Raw genomic sequence first — 26,237 nt, 5'->3', positions numbered from 1 at the left:
GAGGAAGTGGCTTAACCCAATTTGGAGGAAGTGGCTCAACCCAATTTGGAGGAAGTGGCTCAACCCAATTTGGAGGCTTTGGTTCAGATCAGTTGGGAGGAAGTGACTCAGCCCAATTTGGAGGGAGTGGCTCAGATCAGTTTGGGGGAAGTGCCCCATCCCAGTTTGGCGGAGTAGAGTTCAACCAGTTCGGAGGTGGCTCGACCAGCCAGTTTGGAAGAGACAAACCTCAAGCAGGCACTCTTCCTTCTCTATCTTCTTCTTCTGATTTTAATGTCAAGATTCCTGATGATGTGCTAGATAGCTTGCCTGATAGAACTCTAGGAGATGGAAACCAGAAAATCTTCAACAACCGACACAGCCCAAGTGGTTTATTGTCCCTCTTCCTACCTGGGCACAAAACACAGCACCACTCAAATCACAGAGGTTCTAACCCAATTGGAGACATTCTCGCATTAGGTGCTGGTCCCATCAAGAAAATATTCAATCTATTCACATCGGGGAGTTCTGACAGCAATTCTCATTCTAATCCAATCAAAGAATTGTTGGCACCTCTTTCACTAGGGTTGCTGAGAGGTGGGAATCAGGGTGGTCTGCCTGGACTGGATCTTAGCGTGATTGGTTTGGGAGACGATGCTATTGGGGAATTGGTCCAGGTCGCTTCTTCAGGTTTGGATGATCTCGCCAGGGAAACTTCTGCAGGCATACGGCTTGCTCAGGATGAAGTTAGATTCCAAGCTAATGAAAAGGTCCGGCAATTTATCAACAATCTGCTGCAAACTGGCCGTACCGCTGGAACTATTGGTCAAAACACATACAGGGCTTTGCTTCAGAAGAAAGATGCACTGGCAAAGTTGCTGGTGGGTGTCGTGACCAATTTGGGAAGGTACATAAATACATCTGTCGGAGACACTTTTGAGAAAGTTGGTGACACTGCAAATATATTTGGTAAATTTTTCAATGACCTAAAGGTAGGATTATTGAATTCTTTGATAGCCAAGGGTGAGAATGTACGAGAGCTAGTGAGTGGTACGGTAGGTACAGTTGGCTCGGCCTTTAAAGATTTCACATCTGCAGCTCAGTCGGCTGCCGAGGATAACATCAGGGCCATCACTGGGCTTAAAGAAAAGAAAGTCAGATAAAGCAAAACGAACTACTATCTCCACTCCTAGGCCTACTCTAACTCATCGGGAGGACACGATGCCTCGTCAGTAATTACAGAACAATGCTTGTACACCGAGGTGAACTAATGGACATACAAGAACTACTTAAATTCTTTTGTAACATTACAGTTTTTACAGGTGGAGACAGGGAAGAAATGCTGGAGGTATGATTAATGTTTATGCTTTGTGGTAATATAGCAATATCTTTAGCATTACATGACAAAAGAGAAGCATCCTTGAAATGAGCAACAAAGAGTGACTCACCACTAGAAGCTTTTTCAAAGAGTAAATCTTCAGTAATCACATATCTTAGCAAGTTAATTAACTTTCCCAAATCTTTTGTTTTTTACATTAAGCATTTGAAAGTTTGGAGAAAATGTCGATAATTTATAGTGACAATCCATCCAGGCATCAACATTTATCTTACAGCATGTGCATTAGAATAAATAATTCCATTTAATGGTATTTTCTCTTTAAAACTGAGATAATACTGATGTGTTTCCATGAAAGCTCATTAACGAGTAAAATATGCTCCTTCATCTCTGTTGCAAGCACAATATATAACTCCAAGCCTCTCTCAATTATCAAGATTCATTCAATTGTTTCAACTGTTGCAAGTCTGACATCATCTATTGTTTCCATTATGCTCTGAGTAAATTTAACCCTGTCTAGATCCACTTTTATAGAAAGCTCTATGTCATCTCTGTTCTTCACCAAGTCCAACCGTGTTTTGTCTGCTTCCCTGATTCATACATCTAGAGTCTCATGTATGTTCAAAGCCTCACACCGGTGCTGTGACAAGCTGCTTGGGGATTATCATAATAGGTGGTAGATGCAGTATTACCTTATGTGATACACAAGATGTAAGCATTTCTAGTGGCATTTTGTGTCTAGTCGAGTAGCAATTAAGTAATTTTCCTCTTCTATTTTGAAATAAATATATATAAAAAGATTATGGTTGCTGGTTATTTTATATCCTAGAATTCCATGTGCCAGAAATTCATTTCAGTTTTCAAAGTTTCTTGAAATGCAATTCCCACACAATGAAGAATGATATATATACATATATATATATATATATATATATATATATATATATATATATATATATATATATATATATATATATATATATATATATATATATATATATATATGCGTAAAAATCACAGGAAAACGTGATGCTCAGATGCAGAAGAACCACAGGGAAAATGAAAATACGGAATATACACTTAAGTCCTGACTAGTTTCGTGATACTTCCTCAGAGGACTGATTTATTGAGAGAGGTTTCTTACAATTTATAGGGAAAGCAAAAGTACGAACATACATATAGAGATTTAGAAAACAATGACACTCCCTTACCCGCTATCTGGGCTTGACTCAGGCGTTGAGTAGGAGGAGTCCCCAAGCTCGTTAGACACCTGCTAAAAAGGGTCATTTCTAGTGGTGGGTATATTCTTGTTTTCTTCTTTTTTTTACTTTCAATAGTTTATTTATATGTCAATGTGGTAGCCTTATCTATACAAATACATAAGCAAAACATACATATATATATATATATATATATATATATATATATATATATATATATACACACACATACATACATATATACACATATATATACATACATATATATATATATATATATATATATATATATATATATATACATATATATATATACATATATACACATATATACATACATACAGATACAAATACATATACATATATACATAAATACATACACATACATATACATACACATACATATATACATATATATACACATACATATATACATATATACATAATATACATACATACATATACATATATACATTTATATGTATACAACATTAATATCATAAACATATAATCATGTAAATATCAATACTTATATCTAGCATAACACTATATAGTGCCAATATACTTATGCATACTATATAAAATAATTGTTTCCTTTAATGAATGGTAGCTTAGGTCTAAATATTAATTTCACACCGACGTTAATTATTCACAATACATTCAATTCTACATTAAGTGGTTAATTGTAAGAAACCTCTCTCAATAAATCAGTCCTCTGAGGAAGTATCACGAAACTAGTCAGGACTTAAGTGTATATTCCGTATTTTCATTTTCCCTGTGGTTCTTCTGCATATATATATATATATATATATAATATATATATATATATATATATATATATATATATATATATATATATATATATATATATATATATATATATATTGTTAAATTGTTTAGTTTATCTCTCTGGTGTCACACATCAAACGGTTCAGTCATCGTCCTAAGGATCGTCATCGTCCTAAGGATCAGCTACGATGGTCTGCAAACGAAGTTATCTGGGTGTATATTAGCACTGACACCACAAGCATATATGATGAAATTTGCATCCTTCTCCTCCCAACTATCTTATATGTAACTTTTGTCACAAATGAAGAAATTTCATTTAAAATACTCGGCTTTAGCTCCCAAATTTCTCTTATTATCAGAACCAGGCTGCCATTACAATCATCATCTTAATGATAAATCAGCTCCTCTATCATTATCCTGCGACTTACTTTGAACAATCGCTTACCTTCATTACAGCACTGGCTATAACTTAATTTCATAAAGTTCTTGATTCAGTATGACATAGGCTAATCTATGCTTTGGTTGGAAACATTCTAATCTTGGGCCTATGGTAATTTCAACTTCTTTTAAACACTAAGAATTTGGTGGTGAACTGTAATGTAGGCCTAGTCGTAAATTATGTCAAGTACCCAGACTGTATAAGTTACTGTATATCAAGGGAAAAACATCAATTGTGGAGATGCCAAAAGAAATTTTGTATTCCAGAGACAAAGAAATGGTATAGTTTTTGTTATCAATATTAATACTAGCTAAGCTACAACCTACCAGTACAAACTGAATGCTACAAGCCCTAGGGCTCTAACAGGTAAAGTAGCCCAGTGAGGAAAGGATATAACGAAATGAATAAACTCCTGACCTATACATTTAAGAAGTAATAAATAAAAAAATATAATACCAGTAAATATCAGAAACGGTAAAAAAAAGTCAAGTAAATTAAAATAAATAATTTTATCAATATGCTTAAAAAAATATTTGCAGCAGTTTTTGACTATAGGCATACAGTCAAACCTCACTTTTAACGGGGGTTAGGTAACAGAGACAGGAGCAAAAAGCTAGAATCCGTGAATGCTTGCTGCCCAAGGTTAGGTCAACGCATAACCTACCAACTTGCCTACCATTACCTACCTGCAGTTGACTAATGCACTAGGTAACCTGCACTGCACTACATTCTCTTCATGTGCTCTCTATCATGGTACAGTATTTTAGTTCTTAACACATTTAGATGTACAGTAATTGTACACTATAAACAAAAATTCAGTACAAGGCAAGACAACTAATAAACCAAAAATCATCACCACAAATAAAACTAGTCACTACCACACCACACTTTGTATACTTTTCAAAAAAATACAAATTTGTATCTATCAGCAATCAATGAGTGACACACTCACTCTCTCTCTCTCTCTCTCTCTCTCTCTCTCTCTCTCTCTCTCTCTCTCTCACTCTCTCTCTCTCTCTCTCTTTACAAACAAAATCATAAATTTTAAGTAATTTGTATTTTTCATAACATACCACGTGGGAACCACGTGGGACACACGAGTCGGGGACACAAAGGGTCGCAAGAGAATGGAGAGCGGCGCGATGGTATCACGACGCGACCAGAGAACTTACTGACGAGCGATACCCAAGCTAACGCCGACCTAGCTCAGGACTACCCTCAGGGCACGTTCTCCTTACGCCTGGGTTAGTCCCCACAGAAAACGGAAGTAGGGTAGACTACACAAAACTCTGGTCGGTTGAGAGGAGATTCCAGGTAACTCCTAAGAAAGTAGTTCGAGGTAAGTCTCTGTGTTGGAACAAATAGCAATTATTTGGAATAGGCTTCCAGCACATGTAGGTAAACGAGTTCAAGAATAAGTTAGACATGATCATAAGAACTCTCTAAATGATTAAACTACATCCTTTCTCTCTTCCTCTGCGGCTTTGCAAGTTTCTCTGATTTACTAGTGCTTCAGTTTTAGTTTATCTGTATTATCCAAATTTTCAGCCAAATTTCCTATATTTGTTTTTGGAGGATTTTCTTTAGGGTCTAGTTCATGGTTCCCAAGTTACTTTAGTTAATTACCCCACACTTTCCAAAATCCTGGCAAGCAGCAAGCTCGTTACCCACGACCCATTATTTCATGCATGATTAATGAAGAACAAACTTTTAGCTGGTTGAACCTTCCTTTATTTAATCATTATTGAAACAAATATATCAAGAAATAATATTCATTCTGTTGAAAATAAAGATAAAAAAAATGCATACATATGATAATGTTAAAAATGAATGGAGAGAATATATAACTGAGGTAATGTTCATTAGGGTGATGAACATGTGAATGGATTCTGAATAGAAACATAGTTAAGTGGGTTGATTTCAGGGAAATATTCTACCATCTTCAGATGCAGGCTATTTAAACGCGGACTCGTTATACTCCGCATTTCACTCAAGGGTACAGAATCTGTATCTTCCACCAAAAACTCTTCTAACTTAGGAAATGCAGCTATTTTGCCAGTTTTCCATTTTGAGTCCCAAAAATTCAGTTTGCTACGAAATGCTTGTATCTTTTCATTCAATGAGATTACATTCTCTTCAGGTCTTTCCAGTGGTGTTCAGGGCATTCATATGCGGAAATATGTCCCCTAAATAGCGCAGAATGGAAATGACAAATTCGTAGATAATTTTTGGGCTCAGGCCATGTCATCCTGATGGAAGTTCCTATAGGGTAGCTTCCTTGGGTATATTTGACTACGGTGATATTCCCAGAGAATTTACCTTAAGGTATCCAGAATTCTAACTCCTGGAGCGAATATCCCTAAATAAATTTAACCAGGGATATCGCATAATATCAGAGGACGTATTCTTGACATGCCACATAGCAATCTACACCCCGAACAGAATTAACACTTCGAGGGGTCAAAGTGGAAAGAAAACGAAAAACGAGAATGAAAGGAGAGCCGCTAACAAGGCACCTCTCCTATCTCGCTTCGAGTGCGTACATAGTGCTGCCGACGGCGCCATCTGTATTCCTTTTTGCGTAGCTCAACAACTCGGTGTTTTCCCTGTGTTTACTCGTAAATCTTGGATTATTTCAACCTTATGATGCTTTTGCCAGCCTCTTCTGCCTCTGGAAAGTTGAGTATTATCTTTATTATGCATAAATGTAAGCTCTTGGTGTTTTTAAAATAATTCAATAGCGATATTTTCGTTATAAGAGCTGTTGCCTACCGGAGGCGTCCTGGACACTGTCGCTCGCCAGGCATGAGTCATTTAGTTAGCCAGAGCGACGTTCCCGACCCTTTTGCTTTAATAATTTTAGCTATTTAGCTTCACATAGGAATTCTTTATATGATGCTATTAGTATTTCTGTTTCGGCGAGTGAATTACCGATCCTGGCCTACGCTAGGCTTCGTAGCCTAAACGTTTGGCCCTAGTACTTTCATACATGATATTCAGATTTCCGAGTGTTTTAAAATTTATTGAAGCTTTAGGCAGTTTTATACATATAAGATATTGCTGATATTTCTTCCAAGATCGTATATGAGAGAGTTTCGGTGATTTAGATAATCGATTCTCTTCGCGCCTAGGCTAGTTGCCTATGGAGCCTTAGTATACTTTCGCATACTCCCCGGTTGCTCTTTTCTCCTCGGAGAATAAGCGCAATCCCTTTTCCCTCTGTTTAAGCCTTAGGCTTAACCCTAATGGTTTATCTGAATAAATATTTAGATATAACTATACAGTATCGGAGTGTTTCTGTTCTTTCCTGTTTCCAGAGAATCTGGCTTCAGGAGGGGGCAGGACATCAGAGTATTTAGTCTGGGTCTGTTTCTTTCTAGCATAGAGAATGAGATTCCTTTGCTAGGCCAGGGGCAGACACAGGAGGCTTAGCCTCCCTAGACCACTTCTGAAGGTTTCTGTACGTGATGATCCCTTCTTCTAGTGATCTAGCAAACTAGTCCAGAGTTGTTATTCTCAGTTTGGAGGATAAGATTCTTCTTTCCCTTGTGAATAACAACACCAAACCTTGTTTTAGTACTGAGGGAGATGGCAAGTATTGCCGGCCTCCCTCCCATGATTCCCCCTAGGCTAGGATGAGCTTTCTTGGCTGCGGGGTAATCTATTACTAAAGCAGAGTTTGTAGGAACCTCTTCCCCCCTTCCCACCCCTTTCCATAGTAATGGCCTAGCCATTACATCTCTTGGACGTCGTTCTACATCTGTACCTAGTATAGGTTAAGATGTGGAGCTGACTCAGTCCCTTGCCGGCCGGCAAAGGCCTAACTTCTGTAGTGTGTTCCCCAGACCTCCCTTGGTCTCACATCCATGTCTGTCTGTAGAGCCAGGCAGCATTGGATAGAAGGAAGCCTGAATTTACATTCTCCCCTTCCTTATGTTCACTCTTTCTGGATGCCGGGCTGTAAGGCAGTGCCGTCTTATATCCTTACATGCATTCTGTTTCTCTACTAGTGTTTGTACCCTAGCCCAACTGCCGGCCTGAGGGGCCAGGAGCCGGGCAGGTGGAAGTTCTCTGGTTCTTTTCTACTGCCGGCCGTCATAGGTAGCATACCATTGCCGGCCGGCAACAGAAGCACACCATAAGATCTGCCAGCCGCTATGATTGGCGGCCGGCAGCCGGGTGTCTGCCGGCCGGCACACACATTTGAACCAGCAATCTTCCACCCAATAGTCTAAAGGTAGTATACCTTGGAACTAATTTAACAGTAGCCAGTATTTTTACAGTATAGTATATATTGCAAGGAGAAAACTATAGTATAGAATATATTATAACACTAAGTTTTTCCAACATTCTTGTGTTGTCTTGTACAGCCTTTTGTGAAACCGTACAGATGAAGAAAGTGAGTTCTTTCTTTATTAACTATCCAGTATATTAAAATTATTTATATTGGTGTGAGCTACATCTACATTTTCCTTTGAAAATACCTTAATGGTTATTCCAGAATAAGAATAACCATAAAATTTTATTATCTAGAAGGTTACAGCAATTGACGGGACAGGAAATACAAGTTTGTGTCTTTCCATCTTTCCTTTCTAGCTTAGTTACTTTAAGCTATATATACTTTAACATTAGTTATCCAGTGATACGTTTTTCACTTGATACTCAGGAATTTCTTCTCTTTACAGGAGGACCATCCGAAGTGTGGGAGTTTGTTCTGCAACGTCCGCAGCAAAAACTTCTGTGGACATGATTTGTGCAGGAGGCACGCAGCATGAGCAGTCTCCAAAGGTGATCTCCGGTATTGGGACCCGCAGGTATTTACGATTTGCACTAACCTGATTACCGAGGCGTTTGACGCCCGTAAGTCGGTGGAGTCAAGGGACGCAGCGAGGGAAAAGCTTCAAACCTGGGTGAGGGGCTTCCAGAAAATACTTCTGGCCCCTATCTTCCAAGCGAGAAGATGAGGGCTTACCTTTTCCCCAAGGCATCAGCGGATGCAGTGATTCCCCAGCCTCAAGCGGAGATACCTCTGGTTCAGATTCCGGTGGATTCTGAAGTCTCGGACGCCCTACAAGACATCCAACTGGACGATAGGATGTCTGAGGTGTCCGAGTACACCAAAAAAGACCTTCTGGCAAAAGACCAGTTAAAGGAGCTGACCCAGGCTCCGGATGTTGAGGAGGAAGAATTCGACGAAGAGTCGGCTACTCTGGTTCAGGCCCCTGAACCTGTTCCCTCAACATCGTCTGCTATCCCAGAGGATCTGGGAAGGACTTTTTCTTCCATCGTTGGAATGATCCAGCAGATGCAGAAAGAGAATAATGAGAAGGCAGCTGCAATGAAGTTGGAGATGCGGAGACTTGCAGCATCACGTGGGCCCCAGAAAAAGCTCAACGTGAAGGACCGTCCCTTGTGCTCGGATGACAATCCTTGGAGGTATGCCAAGCACATGCCTATGACGACAGGAAAGATCGTCATTTCAGAGAAATTGGGCTCAGTTCCCCTCGAGGAGGTGGAATTCTGGCCCAGCAAGGAGTCGTACCCGGACTGCTATGTCCGTTTTAGGAAGGAGCCAGCCTCAAAGGAAGAGACGGAGCCGAAGGAGGTCATAGTTTTTGACAACACTAAAGCACAAGCTTTACTGTCAAGCTCACTGAAGGAGAGGGGCTTCACAAACTCAAAGGTACCTGCTTTGAGTAAGAAGCATCCTTCCTTTGTGGCCTCTCCTACTAGAACCTTTCCCTTTATGGAAGAGGGGTTTAAGTCTGTTCTGAAAGCGGTCAAGGCAGGTAAACCATGTCCCTCCCTGGAGGAGTGTAAACCTCTATCCTTGGCCTTACCCATGGACCAGAAAGACTGGAAGAACGTCCATCTTACCTTCTCAGTCGGGAAGTTGGAGGCCGATATTGCCGGACGTCAGTTCGGTGAAGACCTCCCGAAGCTGTCTGATTTTCTCTTGCGTAGGGAACAAGAGACAAAAGAAAGACTTGCCGCTTCAATGTCTCTGCAAATGACTCTACCCCACGCCTCAAGAGATGGTAGTGGCCAAAACACATCTGGCCAAAGTGACGAAGGACCTTTACAGCTTCGTCAAAGCTACAAGAGCTTGTAAGGAGTTCGTGTTCGCCTCGGCTGCAGTGAGGCACGAACCAAGGAAATTAATCTCCTCTTGCATTTGGGGTAAAGACCTCTTCCCTAGTGAAGCGGTCAAAGAGGTAGTGGATAAGGCCGCTGCAGAAAATAGAAACCTTCTCCAGAAGTGGGGCCTATCTCTTAAAAGAAAGTCTTCCTCGGATGATGGTCCCCAACCAAAAAGGAAGACTAAGAAGCCTAGGCTACCCTCTCGGCCAGCCAAGCCGTACAGACAGCAACAGCAGCAACTTCCTTTGACCGCAGTGACCCAGATGATGGCACAAACCCCGATCACGTACCAGTGGGTACCCCAAGCCGTGACAACGCAGTCTCCGGCATTTAACCCAGCATTCGAAGGGCAGTCTACTACCTTTCGTGCAAGAGCTAGAGGATCAGCCAGAGATTCGTCTAGACGCCCCTCAAGGGGAAGGGGGTTCAGGGGAGGACGCGGTCAAGGAGGCAAGGCCTCAGGTCAACAGCAGCAGAAGTGAAATGTTTCCGGTAGGAAGGAGACTTCATCTTTTTCGGGATTGTTGGACCTTCGATCCCTGGGCCCACAGCCTAATCAAGAATGGACTGGGTTGGAGCTGGTACAGCACTACACCTCCGTTCCCACAATTCTTCCAACACTCTACCCTCGTTCTGGAAGAATACATTCGAGAACTCTTGGAGAAAAGAGTAATCTGAAGGGTAAAGTCCATCAAGTTCCAAGGAAGGCTGTTTTGTGTTCCAAAGAAGGACTCAGAAAAACTCAGTCATTCTTGACTTGTCGCCACTCAACAAGTTCATAGTGAACTACAAGTTCAAGATGCTAACACTGCAACACATAAGGACCTTACTACCCAAGCAGGCATTTACCGTCTCCATAGACTTGTCAGACGCTTATTGGCACATTCCAATCAGTCGTCACCTCTCCTCCTACCTAGGATTCAAGCTTCAACGAAGACTCTACGCCTTCAGAGCCATGCCATTCCGGCAAAACATAGCCCCAAGGATCTTCACGAAGCTGGCGAACGCAGCTCTCAAACAATTACGCCTAAAGGGAATCCAAGTAGTGGCCTACCTGGACGACTGGCTGGTGTGGGCAGCATCCAAGACAGAGTGCATGCAAGCTTCCCAACAGGTGATCCAGTTCCTGGAACATCTAGGTTTCAAGATCAACAGAAAAAAGTCTCGGCTTTCTCCATCTCAAAAGTTTCAGTGGCTGGGAATCCACTGGGACTTACTGTCACACCAACTTTCCATCCCTGTAAAGAAGAGGAAGGAAATAGTAGGTTCTGTCAAGAGACTTCTGGATTCCAAAAGGATATCAAGACGCGAACAGGAGAGAGTGCTGGGCTCTCTCCAGTTTGCCTCAGTAACAGACCCAGTGCTAAGAGCACAGCTAAAGGATGCAACCGAAGTTTGGAGAAAATATGCATCAAACGCGCGAAGAGATCTGATAAGACCAATACCGACTCGTCTGCGAACGCTTCTCAAGCCGTGGTCCAAAGCCAAACAACTGAAGAAATCGGAGCTTCTTCAGCCACCTCGAAGGAAGGATGGAAGGGTCATTCTCACCGGAAGAAGGCCCAAGGAACCTGGTTCAACCTATTCAAGAAATTTCACATAAACTTTCTGGAAGCCATGGCAGTACTTCTTACATTGAAGAAAGTCTCCCCTCGCCACTCGATCCACATAAGACTGGTACTAGACAGCGAGGTGATAGTGAGATGCCAGAATCGACAAGGATCGAGGTCACCTCATATCAACCAAGTGATGTTGGGCATCTTCCGGCTAGCGGAGAAGAGATGGCACTTGTCAGCAGATCACCTTCAAGGAGTCCGCAATGTGACGGCAGACGCTCTATCCAGGCTCACGCCGATAGAGTCAGAATGGTTCCTAGACGCAGGATCATTCTCTTTCATCTTGAGTCAAGTCCCAGAACTGCAGATAGACCTCTTTGCAACGAAAGACAACAAGAAGTTACCTCTCTACGGGTCCCCGTACAAGGATCCCCTAGCGGAAGCAGTGGATGCTATGTCCCTCGACTGGAACAGATGGTCCAGGATTTACCTGTTCCCTCCTCACAACCTTCTATTGAGGGTCCTCGACAAACTGAGATCTTTCAAGGGAAAAGCGGCAATAGTGGCTCACAAGTGGCCGAACAGCGTATGGTTCCCTCTGGCACTAGAACTACAGCTGAAGTTTCTACCGCTACCGGATCCAGTTTTGACTTGGCAAGTTCAGAAATCGACTGTCTGCGCTTCATCACAGAAAACCCAGAACCTTCAGCTCATGATTTTCTCTCCCTTGTAGTGAGAAAGCGTTTCGGGATATCAAGAGACAGTATAGACTTTTCAGAGGAATATAAGTCCAAATCCACCAGAAGACAATATGAGTCATCATGGAGGAAGTGGGTGTCCTTTGTCAGAGGAATATAAGTCCAAATCCACCAGAAGACAATATGAGTCATCATGGAGGAAGTGGGTGTCCTTTGTCAAGGCGAAGAATCCACAAAAGATCTCGACAGACTTCTGCTTATCATTCTTCATCCACCTCCATGGTCAAGGCTTAGCAGCCAACACAATATCAACGTGTAAGTCTGCCTTGACAAGACCTATTCTATATGCCTTCCAGGTCGACCTCTCTAACGACATTATAAATAAAATTCCGAAGGCCTGTGCTAAGCTCAGACCATCAGCACCTCCGAAACCCATTTCATGGTCTCTGGATAAGGTTCTTCATTTTGCTTCTCTGATGAACAATAGGGAGTGTGCTCTAAAGGATTTGACCCAAAAATTTATATTTCTGTTTGCACTCGCTTCGGGGGCTAGAGTTAGTGAAATAGTAGCTCTCTCGAGAGAAGAAGGTCGTGTTCAGTTCTTAGATGGGGGAGAACTAAACCTTTTTCCGGACCCAACATTTCTTGCCAAGAACGAGGTATCCACCAACAGGTGGGGTCCCTGGAGAATCTGCCCTCTGAAAGAAGATGCATCTCTATGTCCAGTGGAATGCCTAAAGGTCTATCTTCGTAGGACTTCAGACTTTAGGGGAGGTCAGCTGTTTAGGGGAGAAACATCAGGTTCAAATTTATCTCTGAAACACCTAAGGGCGAAAATCACCTATTTTATTCGCAGAGCGGATCCAGATAGTACACCCGCAGGTCACGATCCGAGAAAAGTTGCCTCGTCCATAAATTTCTTTAATAACATGGATTTCGAACATCTTCGCTCATACATTGGCTGGAAGTCTTCCAGAGTATTCTTTAGACACTATGCGAAGCAAGTGGAGCAACTGAAGAGGTCTGTGGTAGCAGTTGGTAGTGTCGTCAAACCTACTGTTTAACTCTGCGAGGAACAATGAAATTAATTGGGACGATTAATTCAAGGGTGGGTGTGTAGTTACGGACTGTTCTACAGACTAAGTGTTAGGTCACTAAGGTGTCCTCGTTAACTGTTCCATAAACAAAGGTGAACCAGGCATAAGTGCAGACACGTGTGCCAAGCGTTTCCAATGCCAATGTGATTGAATAGTAAGACAGACTTTTATGAATTTAATATCTCAATATTAAAAAGTGGCGCATATATTCTTTCTTTTCAGATGAAACAATTTTTCTGCTTACTATGATCCTTATGCTTATTTGTTGGTTATCCACTTCTTATACTTGTATAATTGCTGATTAACCTATTTTTATTTTCATTGATTGTCAATAAACTAGTTCTTGTGAACCTTGCGTCTCATTCACCTCTGTCATTTCACTAGAAAATGGTTTAGCATTACTTTAAACTATGTATAATTTTAACATGAATAATCCTAAAGATTGTTCCTTACTGCAAGCAAACATTCATTGGTTTATGCTTTCCCCTAGTAGGGAGGACTTCATGCCCTATAGGGATGGTGGCGGATATACAAATTTCTTCCTATTCGGATATAAACCTTTGTACAATCCAGTAATAGAACGGCACACTGGGGAACTTGTCGGTATTTCATATCGACACAAGCGGTTCTTTTACAAACTTTGCTTTACATAATATAGGGTGAGACCACTATATTGGCTTGTCTATTATTCATACATAGGTATATGTACTCCTCGAGACTTTTTCCAGAGTCTAGTATGACTCTTCCCTGTAGGGGGCAGGAAGCACTAACATAGTCTATGTTGAGATGAAACGATGTATGATGGTAACATCTTAGGTCTCTAGGTCTAGGCTGAACGGGAAATACTTTCTTGAGAGTACGGCACGTTCTGAGAATCCACAGATACAGTAATGCTCTGGTATACTTCCATCAGGACGACATGGCCTGAGCCCAAAAAACCAATTTTGAGCGAAGCGAAAAATCTATTTTTGGGTGAGATAGCCATGTCGTCCTGATGGACCCGCCCTTCCTTTTTCTTAAAAGGGCTATAGGACCCCTCCCTATAATACAGTATCTGTAGCACCTCGTGTATCGCTACAAGGAATACAGATGGCGGCGCTATGTACGCACTCGAAGCGAGATAGGAGAGGTGCCTTGTTAGCGGCTCTCCTTTCATTCTCGTTTTTTGTTTTCTTGCCACTTTGACCCCTCGAAGTGTTAATTCTGTTCGGGGTGTAGATTGCTATGTGGCGTGTCAAAAATACGTCCTCTGATATTATGCAATATCACTGGTTAAATTTATTTAGGGATATTTGCTCCAGGAGTTAGAATTCTGGATACCTTAAGGTAAATTCTCTGGGAATATCACCGTAGTAAAATATACCCAAGGAAGCTACCCTATAGGAACTTCCATCAGGACGACATGGCTATCTCACCCAAAAATAGATTTTTTGCTTCGTTTTGTATTTTTCCTAACTATACAAAGCTTAGCTATTTAATAGGGGGTATTACTTTCGGCGTAGCTGAAATGACGAGCCATTAGAATTTTAACGAGGGTTTACTACCCCACCGCTAGTTAGCGGGGGGTAGGGGAGGGTAGCTTGCTACCCCCCACCCTCACACACACCTGTGCTTGAGCTCACTTTGCTTGGAGGTAGGACTTCAAGGGGGATAGGGCTGGCGGGCAAGTTTGATTAATTAGCTAAGGTTTGTAAGTTAAGAAAAATACAAATTATCTACGAATTTGTCATTTGTTCCGTAACTGACATACAAACCACACTATTTAATAGAGGTGACTCACCCATTAGGAAGGGTGGACGTCCCAGCCAGTACTGGCTTTTGGCTTTGCCTAGGGGCTCGTTATTTGAGTGTGTCAGCATTCAAAAATAAGGAGTCCCTGCACCTCGCTAAAACCTTGCTACGCAAGGACTGCGGCCTACGCAAGCTGTGTGTGAAGGTATAATAAAGTGTGACTCGTTCTAGGAAGTTGACCTGTAGTCCGTTAGATGAAAACTTTAGGCTAGGACTCTCCCAATACCACCTCGTCAGGGTATGGGGACGTGACAGTATTAGCTTAATACTAGGAACAAAAGGAAACATGGTTTACCTGCAGTGGTTTGAGGTCAGCTGTGCAGAGAACCCAGGATACTGCTTTCCAAAAGAGAGAGGAAGATGAATTAAAGAATAAGGGTCAGACAAACCTTTTCATTCATGCAGACTAAGACCGAGTAACAATGCCCTCAACCTTCTGCTACTTGTCCTATAAGGAGCCTGAGGTTTTAAACCAGCTGTTGTGCAGCCACCACAGGCCCGATAAGAGAACGTATGGACCTCCTGTGGGTTACGTCTTGCGAGTAGTGGGCTGTGAAGGTTGTTTGACGCTTCCACACCCCAGCCTGAAGAACCTGCATCACTGAGAAATTCTTTTTGAAGGCCGAGGACGTAGCTACACCCCTGACATCTTGTGCTCTAGGGCGACGTGACGGAGGAGGGTCTGGATTCAGGGAGAGATGAATCACCCTATGAATCCATGCCAAGATGGTGTTCTTGGTGACCCTCCTCTTAGTCCTCCCAGTGCTAACAAACAACGCTTGCACCTGAGGACAGACTGCAGTCGTTCTTTTGAGATATAGCCTCAAACTCCTTACTGGGCACAGTATGAGATGGTCTGGGTCATCTGTTACAGAAAGGAGACTCGAAATCTGGAAGGAGTCGAACCGAGGGTCCGCCACCCCCTGATTCTGAGTCTTAGCAATAAACTCAGGGACAAATTTGAACGTTACCTCCCCCCATCCCCTTGAATGGGCGATGTCATACGAGAGACCATGAAGTTCACTGATTCGCTTGGCAGAAGCTAAAGCTAGCAGGAACAGCGTCTTCCAAGTTAGGTGGTGATCTGAAGCCTGGCGTAATGATTCATAGGGAGGTCTCTTAAGAGACCTGAGAACTCGAACCACGTTCCACGGAGGAGGTCTCACTTCCGACTGAGGGCAGGTAAGTTCGTAACTTCGTATGAGTAGGAAAAGTTCCAGCGAAGAAGAAATGTCCATTCCTTTGAGCCTGAAGGCTAGACTTAAGGCTGAGCGATAGCTTTTCACCGCCGAGACTGAAAGGCGCATTTCTTCCCGCAAATACACGAGGAACTCCGCTATTGTTGGAATAGTGGCATCGAGTGGAGAGATACCCCTTCCACGACACCAACCACAGAAGACTTTCCACTTTGCCTGGTAGACAGATGCGGATGATTTTCGCAGATGTCCAGACATCCTGATCGCAACTTGTTGCGAAAATTCTCTCTCAGCGAGGAGATGCTGGATAGTCTCCAGGCGTGAAGTCGTAGCGAAGCTAGGCTTTGTGGAAAATGTTGGCATGTGGTTGTCTATGTAGATCATGTCGAGGAGAGAGTTCTCTCAGAAGTTCCGTTGGGAGATGCAGAAGGTCTGGAAACCATTCCGCGTGATGCCATAGCAGAGCTAAATTATGAGGGTCATTGAAAGATTGACCGATATTCTGGTCTTGTTGAGCACCCTCCTCATCAGACAGAATGGGGGAAAGGCGTACACATCGATGTTGTCCCACCGTTGTTGGAAAGCATCTTGCCAGAGCGCCTTGGGATCCAGGACTGGGGAGCAGTACAGCGGAAGCTTGAAGTTCAGAGCTGTTGCGAACAGATCCACAGTCGGGGAACCCCACAAAGTCAGGACTTTGTTGGCTACTAGATGATCCAAAGACCACTCGGTACTCACTATCTGAGATGCTCTGCTCAGATAGTCGGCGAGCACATTCCTCTTGCCTGGAATCGAGTGGACTTTGGTCCATCTCAGTATCTACTGCAAGATGGGATAGCTGCTTCGAAAAGGTACCTCCTTGCTTGGGGATGTAAGCCACTACTGTGGTGTTGTCGCTCATCACCACCACAGAGTGACCCGCCAGGTACTGCTGGAACTGTTGAAGGGCCAAGAAAACGGCCTTCATCTCTAGAAGATTTATATGGAGGTACTTTTCTGATTCTGACCACAGGCCTGAGGTCGTGTGGTGCAGGACGTGGGCCCCCCACCCTTTCTTTGAGGCGTCCGAAAACAGCATCAAATCCAGGGGGATGACGAGAAGATCCACTCCTCTTCGTAGGTTCTCGTCTGTCACGCACCACTGGAGGTCCGACTATTCCGCAGGTCCCATAGGGATCATGACGTCCGGGGAATTGTAACCTTGATTCCACCGGGATTTGAGTCGCCACTGGAGGGATCTCATCCTAAGGCGACCGTTGGGAACTAGATGAGCCAAAGATGAGAGGTGACCGAGGAGACGTAACCACGATTGGGCTGGAAGCTCTCCTCATCTGAGAAAAGGGCTTGCGACCTTCCTCAGCCTTGTTATCCTGTCGTCTGATGGGAAGGCTTTGTGGAGATTGGTGTCAATAATCATGCCTAGGTATACCAGTCTTAGAGTGGGAAGCAGAGAGGACTTCTCAAGATTTACCATGATCTCCAGATCCTGGCAAAGTCCCAGAAGTTTGTCTCGGTGTTGAAGAAGGGATAACGCCAAGTCTGCTAGGATCAGCCAGTCATCCAGATAACGAAGGAGACGGATGCCGATCCTGTGTGCCCACGACGATATTAGGGTGAACACTCTGGTGAAAACCTGTGGTGCTGTGGAGAGACTGAAACACAGCACCTTGAACTGGTACTCCTTGTTGTCTAGGCTGAATCTTAAGTACTTCCTTGAAGACGGATGGACTGGGATCTGGAAGTACGCGGCCTTCAGATCCAGTGTACATATGAAGTCTTGTGGTTTCACTGCAAGTCTGACTGTGTCTGCGGTCTCTATGCTGAACGGAGTTTGTTTGACAAACTTGTTCAGAGCCGAGAGGTCGATGCCTGGTCTCCAGCCTCCAGATGTCTTCCTTTACAAGAAGAGTCGACTGAAGAAGCCTGGGGACCCGTCGAGGACCTCTTGGAGAGCGCCCTTCTTCAACATGGTCTGGACTTCTGCCCGAAGGGCTTGCCCCCTTGCTGATCCCATGGCAAGGGAGCTCAATGACACTGGATTCGTCGTCAGGGGAGGTAGAGATGTTGTGAACAGGACGCGATATCCCTGACTGATTACGGAAATCGTCCAGGAATCGGCCCCGAGTTGCTACCACCTGTCTGCGCAACTTTGAAGGCATCCCCCCACTGGTGGACATGCAGGGGGACTGCCAATCCTAGCGTTTGCAGCCTCGACTGCCCCCTCTAGGATTTTTCCCTCCCCTAGAGGACTTTTGCCTTTCCTGTCCTTGACAGGAAAGGGCTTAGACACCACTGTCTTCGCTGCCGTTGTCGGTTTCGTGGTCTAGATAGGATGGGACTGCTGGGGCGCTGTAGGCTTATAGGGCTTGGATGTCAAAGCCCTATGTAGGAGGGAGTCTTGGTGGGACTTCATCCACCTCTCAGCAGCATGTTCCACATCTTTAGGCTTAAACAGATTCGTTCCCTCCACAGAAGAATGTCTGAGCCCGCTTATCTCGGTGCTAGGGACCTTCTGATGGAACCTCTCAGCCACCACATCCCGACGTTTCAGGATGGTGTTTGCCCACAAGTTTGAGACTTGGTGGGCCAGAAACTCCATCGTGCGATTGCCTGAGAGGAGGAACGTCTCCATAGCTTTCCTGGTACGTCTTTGGAGAAATCCTCCGAACGTATCAGGATACCTAAGGTCCCTAACCAGTTATCCAGCCACGAAGTGGCTTGCATAGCACACTTCGCAGCCTTCTCCTGATCAAGGATCTGTCGCCGAGAATGAGACCTGCCGGTTGGAGTCTCTCTCAAGAGGGACTCCCCTGGTAAGCTCTTCCAAAGAATGGTGAAAAGGAAGAGCTAAACAAGGCTCCTCTAAGATCTCGAAGTACCTCCTCTGCTGTACGCGAGGAGGTGGGAAAAGCTTGTTGCCGGCACTGGATCGGCTGGAGGAGACTAACTCAGAGAGCTGGACCCCAATCTTGTCCCTGGTAGTCTTAACCCCCTGAGATCAGGGTAGAGCTGCACTGGCCTTAGAAGGTTTTTGAGTTCCAAATACACGGTCCAAGACCGTGTCTTTGCCCTCTCGAGGGGGGATCTCTGGGTCAGCAAACCCATTGAAAGTCCTCATAAGAGTCAGAACCTACCAAAATTCATGTTCTGACTCCTGTACCTCTCTTCCGGATGTTGGACTCGCAGCAAAGTCTCTTGTCCCCAAAGGCTCTTCTTGGAGAGAATCGCGGACGTTCTCCGAGTGACTGGCTGGCTCCGTCCTATGTCTTGTCAAGGATTTTGGCACTATCTTGAGTCCTTTGACTCCCTCCTGGGAGGGATGCAGGACTCCAACAACGACGGAGGTAGGTTCTTCTCCGCCCCTACCCGGGAAGACTTTCCAGCGTGAGGTTTGGTTTCCCTCATTGGTGCGATGGGGGAAAGTCTCATCTCACGTGACTCCCCTGAGGACGGGAAATCCTCATCCGACAGGGAGGGAGAAAAAGTCTGAGGGGGGAGGGAGCCTGCCTCGAAGGCTTACGAGGAGACAGCTTAGTTCTCGGAGAAGTCACCGCGTCCGAAACTCCTCTATTTCTCTTCAGGGGAATAGACACAGCCAAGGATTTGTGGCCCAATTCAGAGAGAACAGGCATGAATGCCTACATAACTGCTCTGACTAGTGCCCCAAACCATGGTTGCTGGCTGACAGCTGCACTGTCAGACACTCCCTCTGGAGGGACAGGGATCAACCGATCCCTGGGAGGAGTTTCCATAGGGGGGTTCGCCTGAAAAGAAAAGGAAGAAGAAATGTCCCTGGACCTTTCTGGGACCTTCCCTTCCTCCGGGAAACGCGTTGTTCTGTGCTTGCGGGGAGGGGATTTTGGCGATGGTGACCTTGCCCTGCGTTGTCCTGCAGCCTCGCGCACGGGAGGGCATTAGCGCTCGCGCGATGGGGAATACCCAGGGTCGCACGCGGGGGACTACTGATGCGCGTGCGCGCGAGGGTGATTGCGAGGGCTCACAGGCGAGCAATGGTGTGTAGAAGCGTGTGTAGGAGACACAGGAGAGTGCGCAGGAGGCTAATTGTGAACTCGCGCGCGCGTGGGCGCGCAGGATCTGGATGATAGACCCGTGGGCGTGCCTGCGAGAGATCGCGCACACCAGAAAATGTCGTAGGGCGCGCACGCGCAGAAGAGATATCCCTTGCGCGCGGGCGCGCAGTCGGAACTTGTGTGTGTTGGCGCACCTATTGTGGGTGCACGTCAGGCTGGCGGTGTATAGCTGCTGAAGGGAATGGGCGTGGGGGCGCATCCTCGTAGGCGCGAGGGATGGTGCGCAGGAGATAGCAGGCAGCGCGTTGGCGAGCGCTGGCGAGTAGGTGAAGTCATAGACTTCTCTACCGCCCCCAGATCCAAAGATCTTGGGCGCGCAGGAGAGATGGTAGTACGAGGGCGCTGGCGCGTGGGAGAGCGCTGGCGCGCAGGAGATCGTTGGCGCGTTGGAGAGCAGTTGCGCGCAGGCGAGCGCTGACGTGTAGGAGAGCGCTGACGTGTAGGCTGGCGCGCAGGGTGTTGGCACGCAGTAGGTTGATGGCGCGCAGTGGCGTGCTGGCGAGCAGGTGAGCGCTGGTGCGGTATCTCAGGAACAGCAGGTGAGCGCTGGCGCACTATCTCAGGAACAGCCTTGTGTTCAGGAGATCGTTGGCGCGCATGTTCAACATGGCGCGTGAGGGACGTGTGCGCCCTTGTTGCCCAGAAGGGACTGGTGCCTGACTATGAAAGACAAGTTTAGTCGGCGCGTAAAGCTCATCAACTGCCAGGAACGGTGACGGCAGGTCAGCAGGTCTGTCGGGTGGAAGGTCGACGTGCCCTTTGAAAGGACAACCTTCCACTGAAGGGGATCGCGAACGATCCGCAGAGAGGTCCAGGACCGTAGCAGGAACAGTCGGTGATCGTTAACGAGGCTCCTCTGCGGCAGACTGCAACGACGATGATGAACCGAAGAGGCGCCTCCTCACCGCTTTATAAGGTGAAGGAAGGCCTCTCTGGCGAAGAGGAAGGCGAGCCTTGTGACGTATACGCCCTCTGGGGGCCGTTGGATCAGCAAGCTGACCTTCAGCAGTCCTCCGAAGAGGAGTCTCTGTGAGTGAACTCCCCCGAGGGAGAGAATCACCGGAGGAGAGACTGTTGGACTTAGTTTCTCCCTCGTAGGTTGAGCAGGTATGGGAGAAACTAAGCCTTCAGCTACTGCGGGATGAGAAGAGGCAGAGGTATTAGGAGATACCGCACTGGATACCGCTGACACCACAACGTCGACAATAGACAGAGGATCAACCTCTGCCAAAGTCGGCGATTGCTTGACAGCGGCACCCAATTGGATGATGTCAAGATGTGCTTCCTTGGAGGGCGAACCCTCGAACCCCAAGAAAGACCAAAGCTGAAATAAATTAGTTAAATTTAAATCCTCCCCCGGGGGAGAGGTGGATCTGCCTCACTAGGGGAGGCAACGCCATCTCTCCAACCCAGAGTTCGGGAAACAGAACCACGGTCTACGCTACCACTCGACGGTCTCTCGAAAGAGACCGATCGAGCGGGAGCTTCGGAGGAGGTTTGGGCAACGAAAGAAGAGTCTTTGGGATTTTCTCCTTTCAAAGAAAACTTCGCCTGGACTTCTTCTCACATCGCCGAGAAAATCTCTCCCACTGGGAGGTAGACCACTTCCTACACTCACCACACTTATTACCACTATCACACCGTTGGCCTCTACAATAAGGGCAAAGGTTGTGACGGTCTGTCTCGACCGCCGACATGAATGTTCCACAGGGGGGTCGGGTAATCCAGGACAGGTGCGCATATTCGCAAAGGCCAACTTCACACTCAAACCTGTTAAAGAAAAAGCAAAAAGACATTAATGGCTGCCAAGAGAGAGGCGAGGGTGAGAGCGGACACGTCCAACTACCACCCGACCCGAGAGCAAAGTGAGCTCAAGCACAGGTGTGTTTAAGGGGGGGTAGCAAGCTACCCTCCCCTACCCACCGCTAGCGCTAACTAGCGGTGGGGTAGTAAACCCTCATTAAAATTCAAATGGCTCGTCATTTCAGCTACGCCAAAAGTAATACCCCTATTAAATAGCGTGGTTCGTATGTCAGTTACTGAACAAATCCATTTTGGATCCCTGTTTCAGTGTTAAATTGTGTCCCTTATCGTTCAAAAACATTTCAATCTCAGTTTTGAGCTTAAATACTCGTTGAAGAACATTTCCTCTGGATAGCCATCTGGTTGAAGTATAATACATACCCACGCAAAGAACTAAACAGTTTTTAGTTGAAGCACTTGACTTAATGTGATTAACTATTTTCATGACGTCACACATCACCACCTCCAAATCAGGTTACAAAGACTTTACTACCAGTGCTTGACGATGGATAATAAAGTGTGTAGCAATAACTGAAAGATTTTCCTTTTTCACATGCGCCAAAAATCTCGAGTTAACATCTAGTATAGATGGCGCCCCATGTGTTGTGACTCAAATGCAGTTTTCCCAATCTAGTTGCACATCTGGTTCATTGAAAAATGCATCAACTTTTCTGAATACATCCACACCCTTTTTAGTTGTTTCCAGTGCACTCCTCATAAGTAGATCTTCAATTTCCCTTTCTCCTTTGTGCCAGATGTATACCATCATGCACACTAGCAACATCAGTTGTTTCATCCAGTTGAATGGTGAAGATACCACTGTTTTTTACCTGTGAAATTATGTGATCCTTGATATCATATGACAGTTTATCTATCCTACGCTTAATTGCATTGTTGGATAGTGGTACACTCATTTCAATTTGTCAGCTTGGTTAGGTCCCCATATAATTTCAGCCATTCTTACTGCAATCTCCAACCTCCTCTTAAGTGACGCCTAATTGCCAGCGAGAGAAACTGGGCGTTTGCTAATAAACAATTTAAATTTCTAATCTTTTTGATAATAACACACACACACACATATATACAGTATATATATTTATATATATATATATATATATATATATATATATATATATATATATATATATATATATATATATATATATATATATATATATATATATATATATATATATATATATATATATATATATATATATATATATATATATATGTATATATATATACAGTGATACCTCTGGATACGAAAGTTTCTGCTTACGAAAAATTCAGGATGCGAAAAGTGATTCGAGGATTTTTATGCCCCAGGATACGGATAAAATTTCAGGATACGAAAACCTTACGAGATCCCAACTCTTCGCCGAGAGTAATTTTAAAAAGCGCGCGCCGCCTGACTTTGAACTTGGGTAGACTCACTTACAGCCTCCCACTCACCCATTGGTTATCTCCCTACTCAGACGCTAGCTGACGCCATAAGATCCTGCTTTCCTATTGGTCGGCAACTATCCCAGCTTGCCTACGCACGGGCGTTCATCTCTCTCTCTCTCTTTTCGTTCCGACCGCGGTATCGTTAACAGACATTGTGTGCTTTCGCTTGTTTGACTTAGTGTTAATATACAGTACATTCGTACACCACGTGTTATCGTTAATAAACATTCGTTACTGTGCACTGTACTGTATTAGTGTTTACTATACATAGACTGTATATAACGTTACGTAGTGTATTATATTACGTTTGCCTAACGCATTTTAGAAATGTGTTGAAAAGTAGGCAGAAACAAGCTTCAATGGATAGTTTCTTATTAAAGAGGCCAGCGGTATTAGTAGGCCAAGACGAAGGTGAAAGTGAAGAAAAGAAACAGAAAAGAGGAAGGGATGAAGAATTAGAAGGTGAAAGTAAAGAAAAGAAACAGAAAAAAAGAAAGTGATGAAGAAGTAGAAGAGATTTAGAAAATAAGAAAAACGTAAAGTTATAAAAAAGCAAAAAAAAAAAATTCAATTTTAAGTTTTATGTTACCGTTAAGTGTTAAAGTAATTTTTTCTTTCATTTTATAGTTTTCCATACGTAATGTTAAGTGTTAATTATTTCTTCCATTTTTTTATTTCGTAAAGTTTAAGTGTTAATGTGTTAAGTGTGTAAATTACTGTACGTAGTCTGTCACTTGTTACGTTTTCTGCCTTATGCCATCCTCCTCTGCCGCGACTTCGCTATCGGACATCGTCTCAATCAAAAGGTAAGTTTCAACTTTTTTGTTACACTAATTAACTGTAACCTTTTTTTCAGAGTGTACAGGTATAAATCATTAATTTAGGTGTACGTACAGGTAGCAATACACCTTCACTGATCTAAATGATTTACGTACTTACAGTACCGTAACTTTTATACAGTAGTAAAGAAAACGGACTGTTTTCTTTGGGCTTGGGGGGGATAACTTGGCTATAACTACATTATTGAATAATCTCATAGTGGTTTCTGGAATGGATTAGGCTGTTTTTAACGGTTGTGTTAATTATTGAATGATAGAAACGGCTGCATTGCATGTTTATTACTACAGTTTAGCGTGTTTATGAAAGAAAGGGTGACATTTTATAAGGCTTGGAACGGATTAGGCTATTTACATGTAAAACGCGACTCAGGATACGAAAATATCAGGATACGAAACCGGATCCTGAACGGATTAATTTCGTATCCTGAGGCATCACTGTGTGTATATATATATATATATATATATATATATATATATATATATATATATATATATATATATATATATATATATATATATATATATATACATATATATACATATATATATATACATATATATATATACATATACATATATATATATACATATATATATATATACATATATATATACATATATATATATATATACATATATATATATATATATATATATATATATATATATATATATACATATATATATACATATATATATACATATATATATATATATATATATATATATATATATATATATATATATATATATATATATATATATATATATATACATATATATATATATATACATATATATATATATATATATATATATATATATATATATATATATATATATATATATATATATACATATATATATATATACATATATATATATATATATATATATATATATATATATATATATATATATATATATATATATACATATATATATATATACATATATATATATATATATATATATATATATATATATATATATATATATATATATATATATATATACATATATATATATATACATATATATATACATATATATATATATATATATATATATATATATATATATATATATATATATATATATATATATATATATATATATATATATATATATATATACACACACAGTAGGGTCCCGAATTATGCAAGAATTTGGTCAATTAATGACCTCGTATAAATGGAAAATCGCATATTTCAAAACACAACTAACAGAAATAATTCCATTGCGGCCATGGCAACCAGCAATTTGCCTATTCAAATGTGTTTACTACCCATTTCAAATACTTTCTTTGTACTATACTGTATTTCTTTATAATATCAAATTTTTCTTGTAAATAAATCAAACATTTAATATACTTTAAAGTTCTAATAACTTGAAAAGTGGTTAAAATTACAACCAGGATAGGTGTAAACACCATACATTTCCCGTTATAACATGACCCAAAATACAGACAAATTTTAATGTTTGTCATATCTAGTGTACAAGACAACTGGTGAATAGCAAAACCATCACTCTATAGACTAGCTTTTGTTGTATGATTGAAAATCCAGAATTATTAAAATAAAGGCGATTTTATATCATGCGTTTCCTAAACACGCTAAAAAGCACAATAGAAAACGACAACCAATGTTTTGTTTACGTTTATCTCTGATCACAACGAAGAAACACGCATTTATACATCTGTGTATAGGTTAGTTTTTGAATCGACAGCAATTTTACCAAGTATAGATTACATGTTGATTTTGTTAATACCAATGTTCTACTTAATTTTTCTTAGAACTTCCAAATAAATTAA

At 42.8% G+C, this 26,237-nt stretch overlaps 2 protein-coding genes across 2 annotated transcripts in view; one reads left to right on the top strand and one right to left on the bottom strand.

The window, feature by feature from the left end:
* LOC137645724 (uncharacterized PE-PGRS family protein PE_PGRS24-like) overlaps positions 1-2,098 on the top strand; it is a 78,033-nt gene extending 75,935 nt beyond the window's left edge. The window contains exon 2 of the mRNA XM_068378610.1: positions 1-2,098. This exon is cut by the window's left edge and continues 1,183 nt beyond it. Coding sequence (XP_068234711.1) covers positions 1-1,142 — 1,142 coding nt within the window. The 3' untranslated portion in view covers positions 1,143-2,098.
* The window catches only part of LOC137645725 (putative autophagy-related protein 11), a 507,493-nt gene that overhangs the window by 265,945 nt on the left and 215,311 nt on the right, over positions 1-26,237 (bottom strand). The window lies entirely within an intron of this gene.

Source organism: Palaemon carinicauda, chromosome 8 (assembly GCF_036898095.1).
Source record: "Palaemon carinicauda isolate YSFRI2023 chromosome 8, ASM3689809v2, whole genome shotgun sequence".
NCBI lineage: Eukaryota > Metazoa > Arthropoda > Malacostraca > Decapoda > Palaemonidae > Palaemon > Palaemon carinicauda.
This window is presented reverse-complemented; position numbering and strand designations above follow the sequence as displayed.